We start from the raw sequence: 21,482 nt of genomic DNA on the forward strand, positions 1-21,482 counted from the left end.
CTGAAACTAACATGATATTATAAATCAACTACACATTTTTAAAAAGCCAAAAATAAAGATAAAATATAAAGCACACACATACACACAAATACCAAAATGCAGATCCCCATACCTATTAGATTAGACTCCCTGGGAACTAGGCCTAGCACTCTGTTCTGTTTTGGGGGATTTTTTGGTGTTGGTTTTTTTTTGTTTGTTTTTTTTTTTTTTTTGGACCATGCTGCTCAGCTTGTGAGATCTCAGTTCCTTGACCAGGGGTTGAACCCAGGCCATGGCATTGAAAGCCTGGAATCCTAACCGCTAGGCCGCCACAAAACTCCCACACAGCTCTTTATTTTTTAACATGCTGTCCAGGTGATTTTTATGCTGACCTGAGCTTTATAGCCACTGTTCTCGGTTATAGCATTTGATATTCAGCAGCCATCAGGGAGATGGCGCTTGGCATTCCTGTTTTGCAGATGATTAAGCTGAGGCTGAGAGAAGGAAAGTGATTGGTCCAGAGATGCTTAGATGGGGCAGAACCAGAGTGCACGCCCATCTCAACACCCCCCAGCCCATCACCTCAGCCCCGCACGGATCCCGGGGTCTCCCCAGCTCCTCTCCTAAGAGGGCATGTGGCTCTGCAGTGCTCGTGTCTCACCTTCCTCCTTTCTCTCTCCCCATGCTGTCGCTGAAGCTTGAAGAAGAACACCCACACCTACTTCTACACCAGCTTTGCAGCCTACATCTTCGGCCTGGGCCTCACCATTTTCATCATGCACATCTTCAAGCATGCCCAGGTGAGCGTGACTGTCCTCGGTGTTCAGGGCATGCTTTCACTGCAGGTGACCAGGACTCCCGTGTCACACGTGCAGGCGACCCAGTGGTGCAGAGCAGCCGTGTCTGTGATTCTCTTGGGCTTTCACCCATAGCTGGTGCAAGATGACAGCCGGCTTCAGGTAGCACATGCACGCTAGTGGTGAGGAGGGGGAGGAGGAAGGCTGCCAGCCGAGCCTGTGACCTTCAAGGAAGGCAAAACCTTTCTCAGAGCCCTCTCAGCAGATTTTTGCCCACATCTGGGCCAGATCAGTGTTGCATGGCCCCAGCTGTGGCTTCTCAGCCTCGGTAGTGGTGGCAGACAGAAGAACGGAATCGGGTGGGTGTTTGTTGCGGTCTCAGCCCATTGCCTGCCCCCCAGGCAAGTGATAGGATGTCAGGATCTCCCTTCCATCACTCCCCAAGCCAGCCAGGCTCTGCCTTCTCCTAGATGGGTGCTGAGCTGCCAAGTGGACCAGGCTGGGAGCTGTCACTGTGGCTTGAAGAGGAGTCGGGGAGGGGAAAGCCGGCAGACAGGGCTGCTCTCTGCTGGAAATCAGAGCACTTCCTTTGTGCCAGGCTCTGCTTGGTATGCTTCGTGAGGGTTCTGTGAACAGATGAGGAGCTGCAGTTCAGGTGCTCTGTGGAAAGTGTGATGGGAGCCAGGATTCAAACCTGTGTCACATGAAGAACAAGCCCAGATTATGAACCCCCAGCCATGGGAAAGGCCGTGTGGAATGGAATCTAAGAGAGCCCTGGTGGGAATTCAGGCTCTACTGTCTGAAGTTACACTTAGGATTCCTCATTGATTCATGAAAGCAGAAAATGAGGATAAATAATAGTAGCCACCTTGGGGTTGTTTGAGGGTGAAATGAGTTAATGTAAGTGAAGTGCTCAGATCTACGTCTGACCCAATTGGTATTGCTGTGCTCCCTCCATCCTCCCCCACTCCTCCTCCCTTTCTCCCTTCCCTGGGCACCGGCCACAGAGAAGCCACCTTTGAGTTAATCACAAAAGCTGCTGACCCAGTTAGTCTGTTAGTTTGCCAGGCACTGTGCTAAACCCTTTCGCTCATTAACTCATTGAGTCCTTACAGACACTGTGAAATTGATACTAACACTATACAGAAAGTGTATACACTATACAGAAAGTCCTTATCAGTAGCGAAACCAAGAACCAGTGAGGAAGCCCTTCTCATTCACATCTGCTCCAGATGACCTCAGGAGCTGTGCAAGCTGCGAGGGACATGCACTTGGCAAGGAAGGGCCTTGCACTTGGGCCTCCTCTTGGGAGGTGTCTTCAGCTGTCAGCCCCAGCAGATTCCAAGCCCAGAGCTATCCCCTAGGTGGCCACCAGATGGCAGGCTTGCCTTCTGCCTTAGACTCAGAGAAGGCTCCATTGGGAGCTCTCACACAGGCTGGGGGCAGAGGTGAGAGAGGTGGTCCTCTACGTGAGAAAAAAGGAGCCTTCCCTACGTGACACAGCAAGTCAAGCTGGGCCTTGGCTGGAGCCCTAGACTCCTGACCACAAGCTGACCCTACTGCCTAGCAGCAGCCCACCTATTCTCCCTGATCATCCGCATGGGTATCTCCCTGAAAATCTTTGAGGTGAGATCTGGACCCAAGGGGAACCTGTTCTTTGAGCTCCTCCTCCCTCACCAAGACATAGGCAGTCCCTATGCCAGCAGTTCCCTAGGGAGGGGGTCACCTCTGCCTATGTGTTTTTTAACCTCTATCAAAAATGTACTCCAAGCCAGGACTAGCAACCTCCAAGAAAGGTCCTTAATGATGATCAGGTGCCCTCACTGTACAGACGGAGAGGGAAGCCCAGACAGGAAAACGGCCTATCTGTGGTCACAGAGCGAAGCCGAGGCCCGATGGAGACCCAGGAGTCCTGACCCCCAGCTCGCTGTCCCAGGCTGTACATCCCATCCTCTCCTTAGCACTGACTTTCTTTGGAGAGGTTCCCTGGTGCCTTGAGAGGAAAGAAAAGACTAGGTTTGTATCCCTCTGATACTAAGCAAACACTTCTTCCCAAAGGAGCACCTTAATTGCTGTTGGCTCTTAGGTGAGGCAGACCTTGGTGGGGCCAAACATCTACCCAGCTTCCGCCCAGGAAGCCCTCTATTTTGCCCAGCCTGGCCTTGATGAAGAAAAGACACAGACTTGGTGACAGGGAATCCGTGTCTGTATCCTGACCAACTGTGTGATTTAGGGCAGATCCTTTTTCCTCCTCTGATCCTCAATTTCATCATCTCTTAAGTGTTCTACTTTTCAGAAATTAAATTTTATTAAGTTTGTTTTATTTCATTAAGTTTTGCTTTGCCTTCATTCTTTTCCTCCTCCTTTGGGGATTCCTGGTTTGAAAACTTGCATTGTTTATTTCTAGTCTTTCTCATAAGTGCATTTAGAGTTACAAACTTTTCCCTGAGTACTGCTTTGGCTGCCCCTCTTTTGTCCTGATGCAGGCTTTTGTTGTGCTTTCTGCCGTTCCTGGCCCAAAGCCGATCTCATAGCAAAGACTTGATGCAGGGGAGGAAGCTCAGCTGCCTGAGTTTAAATCCCAGCTCAGCCACTTACACACCCTGTGTGACTGCAGGCAGGTCATTTCCCTCTGATGAACCTCAGTAGCATCACCTGTAAAACTCAGATCCAAATGCTCAGGGTGTAATTAGGTTCAAGGATAATCTGTGTGAAGTGGGATAGTTCACAGCCCATCTATGGCAAGAGTCTGAAAATGGTCTGATGGCCAGCCTCTGGGGACTTTGGAGCCCTCTCCTCTAGCCAGGGGCTGGCTTGGCTTTAGGAATGAGGCTTTGCTTTAGGAACGATGTCTCCTTCACCCTCACCCAAGTCATCTCCAGGACACCCTCTGAATTTTGTGAGGGAGCCATTGGCTTAGTATTCACCAGGCCCTCTTCTGAGTACTAGGAAGACAGCAGTGAACAAGACAGCTGTGGGGCCTGCCCTCGCAGAGTTAACAGCCTAACAGGAGAGAATCTCCAGCCTGTAACGGCCCAGGGATGTTTCATTCCAAGTTGCTGGAGAATGCTGTGAAGAATTGCAGGGGGTCCTGAGAGTGCAGCAAGAGGGCCTGACTCAATGCGGGCCACAGAAGTGACTGCTGAGCTGAAGTCTGAAGGAGAAGGAAAGTAGGCACAGTCGGGAAGAACATCCTAGAAACGGCACGTGCCGTGATCCTGTGGCTGCAGGTGACAAAGAGGACCGAAACGAGACCAACGTGGCCAGGGCAGGGCAGGGCGGGTGAGGCTGGAGAGGGAGACAGGTCACATCTCCTGGGGACGTCAAGCACTGGGAGCAGTAGGGGCCGTGGAGGGCTGAGCAGTGGGGTGAGGTCCAGCTTTCAGACACTGTAAGCAGCAGAATGGCTTGGAGTCTGGGGGTACCCAAGTTCAACCCCCAGTTCACCACTTGGGCTCTCCAGGGCCTGAGCTGCCCACTCCCCACTCCCAAAGCATGAGCCTTCCATTTGTACACAAGGAGGACGGTCATGGTATGGAGGTGGGCTGAAGTACTCGCCAGAGCCTGTGTTCAGGGCACAGAGGAGGTTCTCTGGAACAGTGCCGGCCGGTGTAATTGTCCTGTCCTCCAAACCCAGCTTCACCAGGAGTCTCCTCACAGGCTCTGGGCCTGACCAGCTGGGTGACCTTGATCCCAGGACACAGCAGGTGCTCCATCCATAGCAGCTATGTCATCATCGTTGTCATTATAACAGCATCTCCTAGAGTGTCGTTAAAAGTGCAGACTTCCAACCCCAGATCTAGGCAGTCAGGATCTCTGGGAGTAGGACCAACTCACCAGGAACCTGGTGTCCTGGGCAGTTGGGATGCTGCCAGCCAGACTCCAGGGCACCCTGAAAGCCCTGCGTACTTGAGTTTCTTTGGGCTTGCTGCTTCTCCCAGGGAAGTCAGGAGCCCCAGTGCAGGCACAGCCACGGACTCGGTTTGTGAACCTGTCCCTCAGTCACACCCAGAGGAGAGTTGGGGTGATGGGCCCGGCCCTGAGCAGGTGCCCTGCCCAGCATTGCCTCACCAGCCTTTGTCCTCTCACAGCCTGCCCTCCTGTACCTGGTCCCTGCATGTATCGGCTTTCCTGTCCTGGTGGCACTGGCCAAGGGAGAAGTGACCGAAATGTTCAGGTAAGAGGGCCGCAGAGCAGGGGTCTGCCTAGCACTGCAGGCAGTTGGCGGAGCCTGTGGGGGCTGTGGGTACGTGCCTCCGGGGAACACTGTTCACGCAACCAGCCTTGCCCTTTGCACCAGCACGTGGGTGCCCGTGGGCACCAGCAGAACCCTTCCGTGGGCCAGTAGCCAGGGGTGGGAACAGCCTTGGGGCTTTCAAGGCAGCCCCCACACCAGATGCCACCTGAGTCATGAAAGGGGACTGGCTGGTGTAGACTCCCCACCGCAGGCCGCCCCACTGTCAGGAGCCCTGGGTTCCCATCTCAACCCTGCCGCCATATGACTTCAGGCAGGTCTTTCCCGCCCCCGGCCTCAGTGTCCACACGTGAGTGATACAGGGGACTCTAGTGTGATGGAAATGCTCAGTTAGAACTCCAGCGTCAGTCTATGTCCAGTTGCCGCTGTGGCTGTAACCCAGAGCCGGCTGCTTTCTCTCCGTCTTAGTCACACACATACCCCTTCTCTGTGGCCGTCCGCACACCTGCCACACCCGTGATCAGCCCCACCCTGACCCCCAGGCCTGCGTGACTCCGACAGGTGTCTACACCCCAGCAGCACTAGCCCCACCCGCCAGGGACCCAGAAATAGCTGCCAGCTGCAGCTGAAGCTGCCCACTCGGGGACCTTCCACCAGCTCCACCTGCCTGGCCTCCAGGTTGTCCCTCGAGTGCCTGCCAGAGCTTTCTGTGCACCTGGCTGCCTGTAGGGGAGCCTGTGACTCAACCCTCCCCCGTACCTGCTCTTGCCCTCCCTGTCCTGCCTCAGAGCCCCAGGCTCCCAACCTGCCTGCCCAGGGCTCCTGACCTGGCAAAGCCCTGTGGACTCTGAGGAAAGGCCGGGGGTGAGCCAGGGGGCAGATCTGGGGGCAGGAATGGGACCTGAGCCCTGAGCTCAGTCCCTACCCTCACCCTCAGCTCTCAGCTAGTCTCAGCCCCCGGCGCCTACTTGGGGTGACCTCCCTAGCCAGGACAGAGGGTGCCCGCCTTCACCCACTTGGTGCTTGGTTTCTGTAAAAGTTTGCCCACATGGGTGCCCCCCCTTTCTGCCCCCCACCTCCCAGGAGGTTTTTAGATTGAGGTGAAAAAGCAAATAGTCTCTCTTCTCTTCTGCCCATCTCTCTCCCTAATTCTCCACCTTATCTTTGGTTTTACTTTTCCCTTTAGTGGCACTCTTCCTTTTTTTATTCATTTACTTTTTAAATGATAACACATTCACGTGGTTCAAAATTCCATATCAGGAGAGGGACAACCAACCCCCTCATACCCCAGCCACCCACGAAGCCAACCCCGTCCCTGGACATGCAGAGAGATCTCTGCACCTGAAAGCACGTATGTGTGTACACATTCTCACGCAGGTGGTGGCATTCTTGGAGCATTCTGCGTCCTGATTTTTCGCACAAGGGTGTGTCTGAGAGATGTTTCCACAACAGCAGAACATCTGCGTGTGTGCTCAGTCGCTCAGTCGTGTCCGACACTGTGCGACCCCGTGGACTGTAGCCCTCCAGGCTTCTCTGACCATGGGACTCTCCAGGCAAGAATGCTGGAGTGGGTTGCCGTTCCCTTCTCCAGGGATCTTCCCAACCGGGAACCCACGTCTCCTGCATTGGCAGGCAGGTTCTTTACCACTAGCGCCACCTAGGACACATACATATACATCTAGGGCATCCTTATTCTTTTGCAGAGTGTATTCCTATATAGGTGCATCTTTTCTTTTTTATCCTCCAAGTAACACCGGCTTCTTTCCACAGAGTTCGAAAGTGCAGAGATAGATAAAGTAAGACCCACTTCTGCCCCCTGCTCCCTGGAAGAGAAATCTCTGTCCTCCTTAGTCTTTTCCTCTCCATCTCTTTTTTTCTGTCTCTGTCTGTCTCTCACACAGCTACGAGTCCTCAGCGGAAATCCTGCCTCACACCCCGAGGCTCACCCACTTCCCCACAGTCTCGGGCTCCCCAGCCAGCCTGGCGGACTCCATGCAGCAGAAGCTAGCTGGCCCTCGCCGCCGGCGCCCGCAGAATCCCAGCGCCATGTAAAACCCAGCGGGTGCCTACCTGCCCACTTCCCCCCACTGCCCCGGGGCCCAAGGTAGGGCAGACACCCCCGCTCCAGTGTACGGGGCAGGGAGCATGGCTGGGGCAGGCAGCAAGAGGCAGCTCCACCACCACCAGGCAGCCACAGTGCCCAGCCGAGGGGCGGGGGAGCAGGGCCCCAGAACCCCAGCGGCCTCACCAGTCCTGTGGGGCTCACCTGAGAGTGGGGGTCAGCAGCCCTGGTCACACAGCCGTGGACACTGTTACCACTCTGTATATATATAACCTGGGGCAAGCGTATAACCTTCACTTTCCCCTTTCGGAACCTCTCTTTGTTCAAATAAAAGTGGGCACATACCTGCCTCACGGGGTTGATGCGGTGAGGAAATGTGAGCATTATCTTTGGCATGAACTCACTTGCTCAGTGAATGGAGCCCAAAGGAAGAGCTAAGCCAGGGTGTCTGCCTGCGAGAGTGGCACCTTGCCACTTCTCAGTAGAGCAGCCCCCCTGCCCGCCCGCCTGCGCCCCTGGGGCTGAGCTTTTTGACTCCTGTTATGTGCCCTAGGAGGCAGCCATTCGTCCTGTAGCCTCATCCTGGCTGCCCCTATTTTCCCCACTCTTTCCCCAGTGGAAGGTCCAAGAAGCTTAAAATGGGTCTGCACAAGCCCAACCTCTCCTCCATTTGCCGCTGCCTTTGCCACCTCTTGGCACCACCAGGCACAGAGAAAGTGGAACCAGCAGCCAGTCTGAGAAGGGCGCACGGCGGGGCCAGGCCAAGTCCTGGAAGGTGCTGGGCCAAGGATATGTGTGCCCAGGGTTTTCCTGCGATGGTGGGAGGTGGGCACAAAGATTCTGCCCTTCCCTCCTCTAAGTGTGCCATCCTTGCTCTGTCTTGTTTTTCTGGCCAGTTATGAGGAGTCAAATCCTAAGGACCCAGCAGCAGTGACAGAAACCAGAGAGGGAACAGAGGCCGCCGCATCAAAGGGGCTGGAGAAGAAGGAGAAGTGACGGAGCTGGTGTCGACCCTGCAAGGGCCAGGCCCCCGGGCGGGCTGGCTGCACACTGGCCTGCACAGCGCGGCCCTGCCGCTGGGGCAGCCAGCTCCCAGAGAGGGGCAGGGGCAGCAGGCTCCCTCCAGTGGGGCCTCCGGGGCCTGGTTCCCTCTCCCCCTTCTCCGGCCCTCCTCTGCTCCTCCCCATCTCCTGCCTGTAAAGGAAGCCCCCAACTGTCCCCACCCCCCCAACCCCTGGGTGCCAGGTGGGAAAAGTGGGTCTGATTTTTAGACTTTTGTATTGTGGACTGACTTTGCCTCACATTAAAAACTCATCCCATTGCCTGGGCAGGCCACTGCACTTCGAGAAAGTTCTCACCCAATACCTTAGAGTGGGTTTACTACTTCTCACCCTCCCACCCAGAGACTTTCATGTAAGCCCCTTCCTGGGGACGGTGGACTGTCACAACCTGCAGTGAGGCCCTGACCTTCCGGCCCCTCCATCCTGGATGCCTACTCCTGGATGCCCACCCAGTGTGTGGCTAGTGTGCCAGCTTAGCACCCCCAGATGCCCTCTGACCAGCAGAGGGGGCCCTCGAGCCCTATCCCCAGCCATCCAGTTCTCCTGCCACGCTCCTCCCAGTACTTGGGGGCAGCGAGGGTGTCAGACAGGTACTGCCTGCATCACCTTCTGGAGGAAAGGTCTGTGGGGAAGAGGCTGTGGTACCAAAAGGCTGGCCTGACTCAGCAAAAGGGCCATTATCTATGAAGCCAGGGAAGCAGCAGGGCCACGTGGGCCCCAGGAAAGAGTGGATTTTATTCCCAGGCTGGCAGAAGCCATCCTGCATGGTTTCAGCATTCACATGGCTTCAGCTGCGGAGCACTGGGACTCTAGATCACCCTAGACATGGAGGACCCACCACTCCTCTTCTGCCCGTTCCTGGGGTTCTTCCCAAAACTACTGCTGCAAAGCCAGAAGGATCCTGATTCTTGGAGCCATCCCCAGCACCCCTGGAGAAGCTGGGGAGGGGGCTTCTGGGAGGCCATCCAGGCCTGAGAACTAGAGATCCCAGAGCCAGGGTTTCTCCAGTTTGCCAAAGACAGCAGCCCTGGCCTGAAGGAGAACCCCCAGTGGACCAGGCAAGGGGTAGGCACAGCCTTCATTTACCTGCCTGGTATGGGGTCACTGGATGGAGAAACTAAGGTCGAGGAGGGTGGCCACTGGCCTGAGACTCAGACTTTCAACAGCCCAGAAGTCACTGCCTAAGCTTCCAGGTTTAAAGGCTGAAAGACAGTGCTTCCCAGTTTGGAGCTAAAGAACAAGTGGGAGCAGGTAATGGGAGCTGCTGCATGTACCAAGCACCTCAATACAGGATTTACTAAATTCTCATACTCTTCATCTGTAATATTAGCCCCATGTACAAGTGAGAGAACTGAGGCAGCTTACCTGCCCCTAGACAGGGATTTGACCTTGAGCAATCTGAATCAAATTCCAGAGTTCCTAAGGACTTTGCAACTCCTCTGCAGACCCCTGGGCCTGAGTCACTACCAACTTCTCTGGGCTTTCTGGAAAGGAAGGATGGGAAATCTCAAAAGCTTCCCCCAGCCAAGAGGGTCCCTTTCAGGGGCTTCTCGGATCTCGGCCGCCTGCAGCCGCCCCCAGAGGGGAGGCCTTGTGGTCCTGGAACAAGGCCTCTCTGAGGGCGGCAGATGGGGCAGGCAGCCGAGGCGCACAGCACAGTGGGTTCTGCGGTCCGTAGCCTACAAAGCCCTCAGTGAGTCACCGCCGGCCCCCGGCGGAGGCTGAGGTGGCAGTGGCGCCGGGCGCCTGCCACCTAATGACCATCCCGGCCCCGCCAGATGCTCCACAGACCTCGGCAGCGGCCATCCAGGGCCCGCCCGGCCAGCCGGCACCGCAGAGGCCACTCTTAATTCCAATTAACCAGCTTCAGCTGAGCAAACAGCGGGCAGTGGTGGCCCAGCCCGGGCGGTAGGCCCGGCCTGCAGAGCCTCCGAGTCTAGACTCCAGATGTGAACCACCACAGCCAGAGTCCCATGGAAAAATGGCACCAGGCCGGGCACGGATCGGGTCTGCACGCTGGAGAGGTGGGGGTGGGTGGCTGGGCAGGGCCCCGGGTGGGCCTACTGCCAGCCTCACCCTGGGGTGGGAGTGGATTCTTGGGAAACGGCTCCAAAACCCCCAAGTTTGCCCCTGATGTGTTAGTGTCCCTTTCAGTGGCCTCCCTCTCCCCTGACTACGATTGAGTGGGAGGGGGCTACTGTAGGGGAGGAGGGAGGCCAGGCCTGCGGAGAGCTCCAGTACACTATTTCATCTGTATTTAACGTGTCTGGCATTATGATAACCTATTTTAGAAATATTCATGTAATGTTTATAACACCCCTGTGAGGGAGGTGCCATCATTTTTACAGATAAAGGAAATTGAAGCAGAGAGACATTAAGGGCCCCAGAGGGATTTGAACCGAGGATGCCTGGTTTGGGGGATGTTCACTGCAGGTGCTGCGGACATAAATCAAGATGCTCAATTCTGGGTTCCCTGTATTGGAGTGGCGCTGGAGAAGAGGGTCAGCATCGACAGCAGGGCTGGCTGCCCACTGTCCTGTTTGCTCAGCTGTAAAAAGTAAGCTCCAATTTGGAGAGGTGGCTCCAGTTTGGGGGGGAGGGGGTAAAGCCTTGACATGCCCTTTTGGGGCTTCAGCACCAGGTATGAGTTGGGCACAGGTCAAGCCGCTGGGCACGGCAGGGAACACAGGTCAACCGCGGGCTTCCCAGCTGACGTGATCAGGCAGACAGACTTTAAATGGCTGAACGAATGGATGTCAAGTCAATGATCATGTCACGATCCTCAGGCAGAAGAGGTGCCTCCCGCTCCCACAATGCTGTCTGGGGTCGGACCCTGAGTGGTAAGGTAGGATCCTGGGCGATCCGGTCAGAGTTGAGCCGTTCTCGCACAAATTGGAAAACGGAGTGCTCTCTACTCCCCTCCCACCCACGCCAAAAAAAAGGGCCAGACTTGCCCGAGGTCTCCTAAGGAGTGGAGACCAGAGGCGGGGCCTGCTGCTCCCTGCCCAGCCCGCTCTCCCACCGCTAGCGTTCCCTCCCCGTTCCAGGCCAGGTCGTGGGAGGCTGAGGTTGGGGAGGAGGCAGCATCCTGCCCGGGTGCGTCAGGAAGGGCCGAGCGGGAAGGAAGGCACCACCCCCACCCCCGCCGCGGCCACACCTGGGCTCTCCAGGCGGGCATGGGGGCCCAGGCCGGCGCCTGGCTCCAGCGAGTCTGGGCCGCCTCCCCGTGGGGGCCGCCAGATGGGCCGGCCGCCCGCCCGCCCAGCTACGCGGGCAGGAAACAGCCGCCAGGGCTGCCAGGAAGGCGGGCGCGAGTGGCGGGGCGTGGCCCACGATGGCCCCGCCCCCGAGGGGAGGTGCCGGGAAGGCCGAGACCTTGTGAGCCTGGGAATCCCGGCTCTGCTTCCTGCTGTGTTTCCTTAGGCAAGTCTGTTTCCCTCTGCGTGCCCCAGTTTCCCCAATAGTAAAGTCTGCTTATCCCAGCTCTTTTCTTACCACTGTATGACCTCAGGTCTGTTTCTTTCGCGTCTGTTCCTTGGTTTTCTCACTCAGACAAAGGGGGCAACAGCGACAGGCTGTCTCCATTGAGATAAACTGGGAAGGCTGAGCCTCTGCCCTCCTCCCCACCGGAGTAACCTAGCCCCCAGCCTAGTGACCTGAAGAGTGGCACTCAGTATTTCTTGAATGACTCGTTGAATGTCCCAGCTCTGGGACAATCCTAGGGCACATAGAAAGCACTTCATAAATGGACACACATTGCCTCGGATCTACTGCTTACCAACCGTGAGGCTCTGGTCTCTGAGCCTCAGTCTGCCCACAAGTGGCTGTGAGGATTTAAGTGAAATAATCCATGGAAAGCATACAGCAGGTCTTCAATAGATGATATTTATGGAAGAGTCTTTAAGATGTGTAAAAAGAGATAGTAATTTGAGGAAATTTGAGGGCAAGAAAGATACGAAGATCTGGGTGGCTTGTAATCTTTTTCCAAATCTTAGAGTTTTTCAAAACTAAATAGAACTGAAAGTAAAACTAAATCCATCCCCAGCAAAAAAAAAAGAGAGAAATATCGGCTATTTCCATCTGGCAAAGGAAGCCCCTAAAACTCAGAAAGGGTCTGAAACCTTTCTTAGTCACAAGGGAGCTGGGAAATGGCAAGATGAGATTTGAACGCAAATCTCTTAGACTCCACATTAGAAACAAAATGGAGGAAAGGAAGCTCATTTAGCTTTCATTGCTGTTTCCAGGAGAGATCCTAGTCCGAGGAGAGGGAAGAGGCCAGCAGAGTGGGAAAGACTGAGGTATAAGGAAAGGTTAGCAGATCCCACAAGGCCATGGAGGCAGTGGGAGCCAAGGAAGTGTTCTGAGCAGGGGGGTGACATATTCCTTTCTAAACATTAGATCGGGGAAGGCGTGGAAGCCAGGGGTGGGGCTCTAGGACAGTAATGATAATGCTATGAGTAATAAAAGGACAAGGGCCATGGGGACAGATGAATAAGAAAGATTTAAGAACTCAAAGCAATCCAGAAGGTGGACATCATACCGATATTCCTCATCAGCATGGCAGGACCATGAACCCACATGTCCCAACACTTCTTACCAACTTCTTCCTTGGAGGTTGTTCAGCCCATAGTACTCCCAACCTTACAAATGTCCTAAGACCCCTAAAAGAGCCCTGAGTCTAGGCCAATGCCAGGAAGAAGCCTAAATTCCCAGCAGCTTTGAGCTGAAAGGAACCACGGGATGAGCGTGCTGGGGTAGAAAACTGAAACAGCATTTCCTCCACCCCAGCAATCAGAAGCAAAGGACCTGTGATCTTGTTTGCAAGCACAGTGCTTGTCCCTGATGCCCCATAGGTGAGCAGTGTCCTCCCGCAATGTATGGACTTCAGTGCTCAAGGGACACGTAAGTGCATGGGCAAACCTACATGCTGGTGAACCTGTACGTGAACCAGCCTAGGGAACTTGTGCACACCCACCCTTGTAGACAGCCAGGTGGCATCAAATCTGTACTGGGAAGTGTTAACAGAAACCTTCCTGGAAGAAGAAGAACAGCAGCTGCCATTATTGAGCACTTCTTGTGTGCCAAGCACCATCCCAAGTGTTCACATCCTCCATGTGCTGAGTCTCCATCATAGGGATGAGGAAATAAAGGCACAGAGAAGGAAGCTGCCCACACAGCAATCAAGAGCCTTGAACTCAGTACTTCCCTGGTGGTCCAGTGGCTAAGACTCCAAGCTTCCAATGCAGGGGCCTGGGTTCCATCCCTGGTCAGGGAACTAGATCCCATATGGTGCAACTAAGAGTTTGCATACTGCAAGTAAAGATTCCACATTCTGCAACTAAGACCCAGCACAGACAAATAAATACACAATTTTTTTTTAAAAAAAGACCCTTGAACTCATGTGAGGACACCACTCCCTTGTCATTTTTCATGTCATTCAGTATTCATTTTTAAAAACCTTTTATTGGGCTTCCCTGGTGGCTCCATGATAAAGAATCCACCTGCCAATGCAGGAGACATTACCACATGCCTTGGAGCAACTAAGCCCGTGTGCCGCAACTATTGAAGCTGTGCCTCACAACTACTGAAGCCCACACACCCAGGAGCCTATGCTGGGCAACAAGGAAGCCATTGTAATGAGAAGCCCGCACACTGCAACTGGAGAAGAGCCTCCACTCACCTCAGCTAGAGAAGAGCCAGCGTGCAGCAACGAAGATCCAGCACGACCAAAAATAAAGGAAACAAATAGATCAGTTCAATTCAGTCGCTCAGTCGTATCCAACTCTTTGTGACCCCATGGACTGCAGCACGCCAGGCTTCTCTGTCCATCACCAACACCCAGAGTTTACTCAAACTCATGTCCATCAAATCGGTGATGCCATCCAACCATCTCATCCTCTGTCATCCCCTCCTCCTCCCACCTTCAATCTTTCCTAACATCAGGGTCTTTTCTAATGAGTCAGTTCTTTGCATCATGTGGCTGAAGTATTGGAGTTTCAGCTTCAGCATAACTCCTTCCAATGAATATTTAGAACTGATTTCCTTTAGGATGGACTGGTTGAATTTCCTTGCTGTCCAAGGGACCCTCAAGAGTCTTCTCCAATGCCACAATTCAAAAACATCAATTTAATTTTAAAAACTTTTATTATCCAGAAGTTACCTCCATGCTTTGTAGAAAATTAGCATATATGTTAAAAAATGAGAAAATAAACCAGCATTTTCCTGCCACCCAGAGATTACTGTTAACAGCTAAACGTAAATTTGAGATTTTTTTGTAGTATGTATTTTTTAACACAAATCGTATCTACAGTGCAAACAATTTTGATATCTATTGTGTTACCATAGTTAACAACCTTCCTCTTCTCATTTTGGTCAGGTGTCATCTCCTGTAATACCCAGACAGCCTCCAACCTCTTTGTCATTTTAAGGCGGACCAGGTGAGACAAACAGGCCATCTGCATGTGAAGGCAGATCCCTGTGAGGCGGATGAGCCCCTCCGGGGTCTGTAATGGGCCCTTCCTCCCCAGGGCACCCTGCCCTGTGCAAAGCAGTGGTGGGGCCTGGCCCCTTGCCCTCCTGGGACTAAGCCTTCGGGGAGGGTGATGGCAGAGGGGACACAGAGAAGGCTGAGCCCCTGGGCGCTGCATTCAGGGCCTCTCCACATGTCTGTGCCCCGAAAGTAGGCACCTCTCTTGCTGCTAAGACCTGAGTTGCCCCCCAGTACCCTGGGGACCCTGGAGTGGGGAGGGGAGAGGAGGTGGAGACATGTGTCAAACGTGGTAGGTGGTGGGGGTGGGGGGAGTAGAAAAAGCCTGGGCTCAAGGCTGCAGAGCTAGCTGCCATGGTGCAGAGTCCAGGGGAGGGTCCGGGCCCCTTCCTGCCTTAGAGGTTCTCTGTGCAACTACACATGTGAGAAAGAGAAAGAATGTGTTTTCTTGTGGAATCTGTATGAGTTTGGGGTTTGTATAAGCGTGAGGGCACGGAAACCTTACGCGGGGCAGGGTTGCAGATGTATTTCTACGTGGCGGTGGTGAAGTCGTGCTTACACATCTGGATGTATCTTGCCCGTTTTCAAGAGTGTGTGTTTGTGAGAACACTTGTGAGCCTGTGCCTGCACTGGTGTGTGTGTGAGAGAAAGAGCGATTCCATGCAACTGCGGCAGCATTTGCAGTGCGAAGGGCTCGGGGAGAGGCCCTGCTGTTTCAAGCTGGTGAGCCTGTGCGCTCCACTTGCTCTGCGCGTGCGTGTGAGTCCGCGTGCGCTCCAGGTTTCCTGCTATGGTCTGTGCACCCCTCCGCCTGGGTCCCTCTGAAGCCTTCGCTTCCTCATCTGTAAAATGGGGACCCAGGTCACTGGATACCATTGTGATTCTGATTACCTTATTCCCTCTCTACTACTGACCTTCTGTCCAAACGCTGACCAGTCTTTTCTGCTCCAATCAATCTGACAACACTTTGGGGAACATATGTACACCTATGGCTGATCCATATTGATGCATGACAGAGACCAACACAATATTGTAATTATCCTTCAATTTAAAATGTTTTAAAAAACATTGACAACACCTTGATTTTTAAGTCTAAAACCTGCTTCTCCTAATTTGCTCAGCAACTATTAATATTTGCTAATCACCCTGGATTCCCCCAGGACATATTTTCCATGAATGAAAGAACTATTCAGGGAACGGCGCTGGGAAATGCCCCCATGGAGATGCTGACCTGTGTGCACTTTGTGAAAGGCTCCAACTCTAAGTGTTGAGACCCAAATATGCCGCACAATCAGTGGGAAAGTTGCAACTGGGAGGGGGGGAGGTTTTCGTCCTTCCTTAAAAACAACATTTTGTGTTCAATCTGTGTCTCTTTTAAGCCTCACAGGATGGAGATGTCCTAAAATAAGAAGTTAAACAAGAGGGGAAATCCCATTATCTGTTTTCTTAATGGGTCCCTCAGGATTCCATAAGGACTCCCTTCCCAGTCACTGTGTGGTCCAGGCCTGAGAACACCCAGCTCCCCCCACCCACCCCCCGCGGCCCACGCCCACCCACCACCCAGCCAGGGAGGCAGTTTCCCAGGATTCACATGGTAATGAAGGCATCCATCTTCTCCCAGACACACACTGGGCCCTCCGACCCTCCCAGGCCCCTGCACAATGGTCCCCAGTGCAGAGGCCCCACCACCTGTTGGATTTTCCCAGGGAAGTGTGGGAGAGAGTGGAGAACAGCCTCTTGCTCCCAGCCCCTAGTCCGCTGGGCCCTGGACCTGGGACTCAGACAGTGAGAGAACTCACATCCTCATCACCCCCTGAGCTAACTGCATCTTCAGTTACCTCATCTGCAAAATGGAGGTGGTGCTACTCAAGTCACAGTGTGGCTGGAAGGATTCCATTGGGAACGGTGTGAAGTGAAATGCAGGCAGGTGGGGAGTGGGGTCAATGATAAACGCTCAGTGATCACTACCACTTTACATGGGACCAGGCGAGATGAAGCATATTGCCCTACTGTCACAGTGCATCGCAATCCTGCGGGTAGAACAGCTAAGATCCATTTATAGAAGAGGACACTGAGGCCCGGGAGGATGGGCTTCATGCCAGGAGCACCACAGTTCCCAAAGCCACAGAGCCATGTATCGAGTTTGCCTCACCCCAGAGCCTAAAATCATAACCACTACTTTAGATCATCACCATCATCATTATCATCACAATTATTGACTTAGGTAGTAATCCTGGCAAAGGCCACATGAAAGTCCCTAGGGAAGCTAGGAAGGGTGGGAGACCTAAATATTATTCATCTATGTCTCCCCAGGACTTGGTCAGAGCCTGGCACACAGTAGGTGATTAATAACTGAGGCTTGCATGAGTGACATAACTGAGAAACAAAACGCGCAGCTTTATATTCTGGGTCATGGAGTCAGTTTCATTCTTTTACTTTCTCTTGAGCATCTACTACAAAATGCTCATGAATAAATGATTTCCTCAAATAAATGCATAATTCCACCTTGTGGTAATAGAGGCTGGGGCAAGGAGGAGGAGGGTATTCAGAGCAAGTAACAGAAAATAAAAATCACTGCCTCTGTAAGCACAATCTTAGAAATCCCTGGACCACAGCACCTCCTTCCCACCCCCCAGTTACTGCTCCCCAGTGCAGAAACTGCCTCTCCCGTACCCTGCCCAGATCCCGTCCTCACTTCCTTAAACATTCAGAAGGAATGTCTCTATGTATTTACAGGTAGAAGGACAGAATTAAAGATGACTTTATTTTGCTTAAGTTGAACTGTATGTCTGTCCAACTTCTCTATTATTTAGATTGGTGCAAACAAAATTGCAGTTTTTGCATTATTGAAATTTTCCATTTGCTATTGGAATACATTTTCAGTAAACATGGTTATGTTATACATCATATTAATACACATTTCTCACTTTGTTTTTTGCTAACAATTACTGTTTGTTTTTATTTATTTTAGACTATGGAAATTATTTTAGACAAAAAGCAAATTCGAGCAATTTTCTTATTTGAGTACAAAATGGGTCGTAAAAGCAGCAGAGACAATTGGCAACATCAACAATACATCTGGCCCAGGAATGCACAGTGCAATGGTGATTCAAGAAGTTTTGCAAAGGAGATGAGAGGCTTGAAGGTGAGGCGTGCAGTGGCTGGCCATCGAAAGGTGACAACAACCAATTGAGAACAGTCATTGAAGCTGATCCTCTTATAACTACACCCAACGTTGCCAAAGAACTCAACCATTCTACGGTTGTTTGGCATATAAAGTAAATTGGAAAGGTGAAAAGGCTTGGTAAGTGGGTGCCTCATGAGCTGACTGCAAATCAAAATAATCATCATTTTGAAGTATCATCTTTTCTTATTCTATGCAACAACAGCAAACCATTTCTCAATTGGGATTGTGACCTGCGAAGGAAAATGAACTGCATACAACAACCAGCAATGACCAGCTCAGTGGCTGGACTGAGAAGAAGCTCCAAAGCACTTCCCAAAGCCAAACGTGCACCAAAAAAAGGTCATGGTCACTGGTGGCCTGCTGCTGGTCTGATCCACTGCAGCTTTCTGAATCCTGAATCCTGGTGAAACCATTATATCTGAGAAGTATGCTCAGCAAATCAATGAAATCACCAAAAACTGCAGCTGGTATCTGTCAACAGAAACTGCCCAGTTCTTCTCCATGACAACATCTGACCAAAGGTTGCACAACCAAAAGTTGAAGAAATTGGGCTATGAAGTTTTGCCTCACCCACCATATTCACCTGACCTTGGCCCACCGACTACTACTTCTTCAAGCATCTTGACAACTTTTTGCAGGAAAAACACCTCCACAACCAGCAGGATGCAGAAAATGCTTCCCAAGAGTTCGTAAAATTCTGAAACATTGATTTTTATGCTACGGGAATAAGCAAACTTATTTCTAGTTGGCAAAAATGTGTTGATTGTAAAGTTTCCCGTTTTGATTAATAAAGATGTGTTCGAGCCTAGTTATAATGATTTAAAATTCATTGTCCATAACTGCAATTACTTTTGCACCACCTAAATATCATTTTTGTTGTTCAGTCCCTACATTGTGTCCAACTCTTTGTGACCTCACAGACTGCAGTATGCCAGGCTCTCCCATCATCCACTCTCCCACAATTTGTTCACATTCAAGTCAGTGATGCTATCTAACCATTTCATCCTCTGCCAACCCCTTCTCTTTTTGCCTTTAGTCTTTACCAGCATCCAATGAGTTGACTCTTCACATCCCAACCAAAGTATTGAAGCTTCAGCTTCAGCATCAGTCCTTCCAATGAACTATCATTTTAACCAGCCTTAATACAAGAAATACATTATTATGAAAAAACAAATCATGTAGAAGTACATGTCAGAGAAAGAGGAAGGTCCACTTTCAACCTGAGTCAGAGACCTGATCCCACATCCCAACCCCAGAGACATCCCCTATACAGTCTGCTGGAGTAACTGGGCATTTTATTTTATTTATTTATCTTTGGCTGTGCTGAGCAACATGAGGGAACCTGGGATCGAACCCATGGCCCGTGCAGTGGAAGCCTGGAGTCTTCACCACTGGACCATCAGGAAAGTCCCTCTCTGGGCATTTAAATGTATATTCTAGGGAAACCCTGAAAACATTATGCTGCATAAAAGAGACCAGTCACAAAAGACCGCATATGTATGATTCCATTGATAGGAAATAACCAGGACAGGTAAATCTATAGAGACAGAAGGTGGATTAGTGGCTGCCAGGGTCTGAGAGGTAGTGGGGGGAATGGAAAGTGACTTGCCAATAGATTTCTTTGGGGATAATGAAGATGTTATAAAATTAATTGTGGTGATCACTGCACAACTCTATGATATACTAAAAACCATCGAGTTACACACTGTAATTTTACTTTATTTGTTTTAGGCTGCGATGGGTCTTCGTTGCTGCATTCTTCATTGCTTTTCTCTAGTTGTGGAGAGTGGGGTATACTATCTAGTTGTGGTGCTCACTTGGGCTTCTCATGCCGTGGCTTCTCTTGTTGCAGAGCATGGGCTCTAGGGCACCCAGATTTCAGTAGTGGGGGCACACGGGCTCAGTTTCTCCACACCATGTGGGATCTTCCCAGATCAGGGATCGAATCCTTGTCTCCTGCCTTGGCAGGCAGATTCTTTACCACTGAGCCACAAGGGAAGCCCCAAGTTATATACCGTAAATGGGTGAATTGTATGATATGTGAATTATATCTCAATAAAGCTGTTAAATAAAGCTTTCTTGATGGCTCAAATAGTGAACAGTCTGCCTGTAATGCAGGAGACCCCAGTTCGATCCCTGGGTTGGGAAGATCCCCTGGAGGGAAAGGGAAAGGGAAGTCGCTCAGTCGTGTCTGATTCTTAGCGACCCCATGGACTGCAGCCCACCAGGCTCCTCCGTCCATGGGAGTTTCCAGGCAAGAGTACTGGAGTGGGTTGCCAGTGCCTTCTCCAATTGGGAAGATCCCCTAGAGAAGGGAATGCCAATCCACTCCAATATTCTTGCTTGGAGAATTCCACGGACAGAGGAGCCTGGTGGGCTACCAGTACAGTCCATGGGCTCACAAAGAGTCAGCCATGACTGAGTGATCAACACTTTCACAGTTGTTTTAAAAAAAAAAGTAAATTCTATAAATGCTCCTATCTTGGAGCCCTCAGCCCACTGACAGGGTATTTCCCACCTCCAAGCCCTGGGTCCCAGCTCCAGGTGGCCATGACTCTGAGTGAGTGTCAGGTCCCATCACAGGTCCAGCTGAGTTTCTCAGGTTGTTCACAGATGTCTGCTAACCATATAACACACAATCTCAGACGGGGAGGAAGCCCCAGAGACAAAGCACTCTCCCTTAATCTTTTATGGGTCCAAACCTTTCCCTTTTACATGTTTTTTTTTGGTTTGTTTTGTTTTGTTTTTTTTGCCACACTGTTCAGAATGTTGGATCTTAGTTCCCTGACTAGGGATCAAACCCATGCCCCCTACGGTGGAAGCACAGAGTCTTAACCACTGGACTGCCAGGAAAGTCTTCCCCTTTTACATTTTAATTTTATTTCATTTTTAAATAGGTAATACATCCTTATGGTACACAATTTAAAAAGTAGAAACATCTCTCTTTTCACCCCAGAGGCAGTTTCCTAGTGAGTTACATGCAAATATGAATATTTTGTTTTTCTTTCTTTTTAAACAAAAGTAGTGGCAGTCTTTGCATACTACCTTACAACTTGTTTTGTTTTTCCACTTAACAAAGTACTAGGAGACCTTAATATTCCAGGATAAAGGCAGCTTTCACAGCTGCATGTATGTATTCTGTTACATGGAGAGAAGGGTCTTTATTCAATCCTCCGCTGCTGCTGCTGCTGCTGCTGCTAAGTCGCTTCAGTCGTGTCTGACTCTGTGCGACCCCAGAGACGGAAGCCCACCAGGCTCTCCCATCCCTGGGATTCTCCAGGCAGGAACACTGGAGTGGGTTGCCATTTCCTTCTCCAATGCATGAAAGTGAAAAGTGAAAGTGAAGTCGCTCAGTCGTGTCCAACTCTTAGCGACCGCATGGACTGCAGCTTACCAGGCTCCTCCGCACATGGGATTTTCCAGGCAAGAGTACTGGAGTGGGTTGCCATTGCCTTCTCCGATTCAATCCCCTAGTGATGGACAAATGGGTTTTTCTCCAGTTGACTCTTCTTCGTGGACATACCTCATTTGACACATTGAGTTTGTCCTTAGTATACATTCCTGAAAGTGCAAGTGCTGTCTCATGATTTCCCAGAGCCCCATAGTATTTCACAATGCATTTAGCTATTCTCCTTTTGATGGATATTTAAATTGTTTCCAGTTGGGTGATCTTATGAACAAGACAGCAATGAACACTTTATATTCCTCACAGAT

At 51.5% G+C, this 21,482-nt stretch overlaps 1 protein-coding gene and 1 long non-coding RNA gene across 6 annotated transcripts in view; both read left to right on the plus strand.

The window, feature by feature from the left end:
• HM13 (histocompatibility minor 13) overlaps positions 1-8,373 on the plus strand; it is a 42,453-nt gene extending 34,080 nt beyond the window's left edge. For 2 of the 5 annotated variants that reach the window (XR_011248229.1, XR_011248230.1), the window contains exons 10-13: positions 677-779; positions 4,868-4,953; positions 6,873-7,075; positions 7,930-8,373. Coding sequence is in view for 3 of the 5 variants with exons in the window: in XM_069548262.1 (XP_069404363.1) it covers positions 677-779; positions 4,868-4,953; positions 6,873-7,019; positions 7,930-8,029 (436 nt within the window). In the remaining 2 variants the exon portion in view is untranslated. The remainder of the gene's footprint in view (positions 1-676; positions 780-4,867; positions 4,954-6,872; positions 7,076-7,929) is intronic. The other 3 variants (XM_069548260.1, XM_069548261.1, XM_069548262.1) reach the window with 2 other exon arrangements.
• A 1,970-nt stretch (positions 8,374-10,343) lies between these two features.
• Positions 10,344-18,576, plus strand: LOC138417623 (uncharacterized). The gene is made up of 3 exons (XR_011248231.1): positions 10,344-10,939; positions 14,471-14,531; positions 17,553-18,576. It is a non-coding gene; the product is annotated as an uncharacterized lncRNA (long non-coding RNA).
• The last annotated feature ends 2,906 nt before the right edge of the window (positions 18,577-21,482 follow it).

The sequence above is a fragment of the Ovis canadensis genome, chromosome 13, assembly GCF_042477335.2.
Source record: "Ovis canadensis isolate MfBH-ARS-UI-01 breed Bighorn chromosome 13, ARS-UI_OviCan_v2, whole genome shotgun sequence".
Classification (NCBI taxonomy): Eukaryota; Metazoa; Chordata; class Mammalia; order Artiodactyla; family Bovidae; genus Ovis; species Ovis canadensis.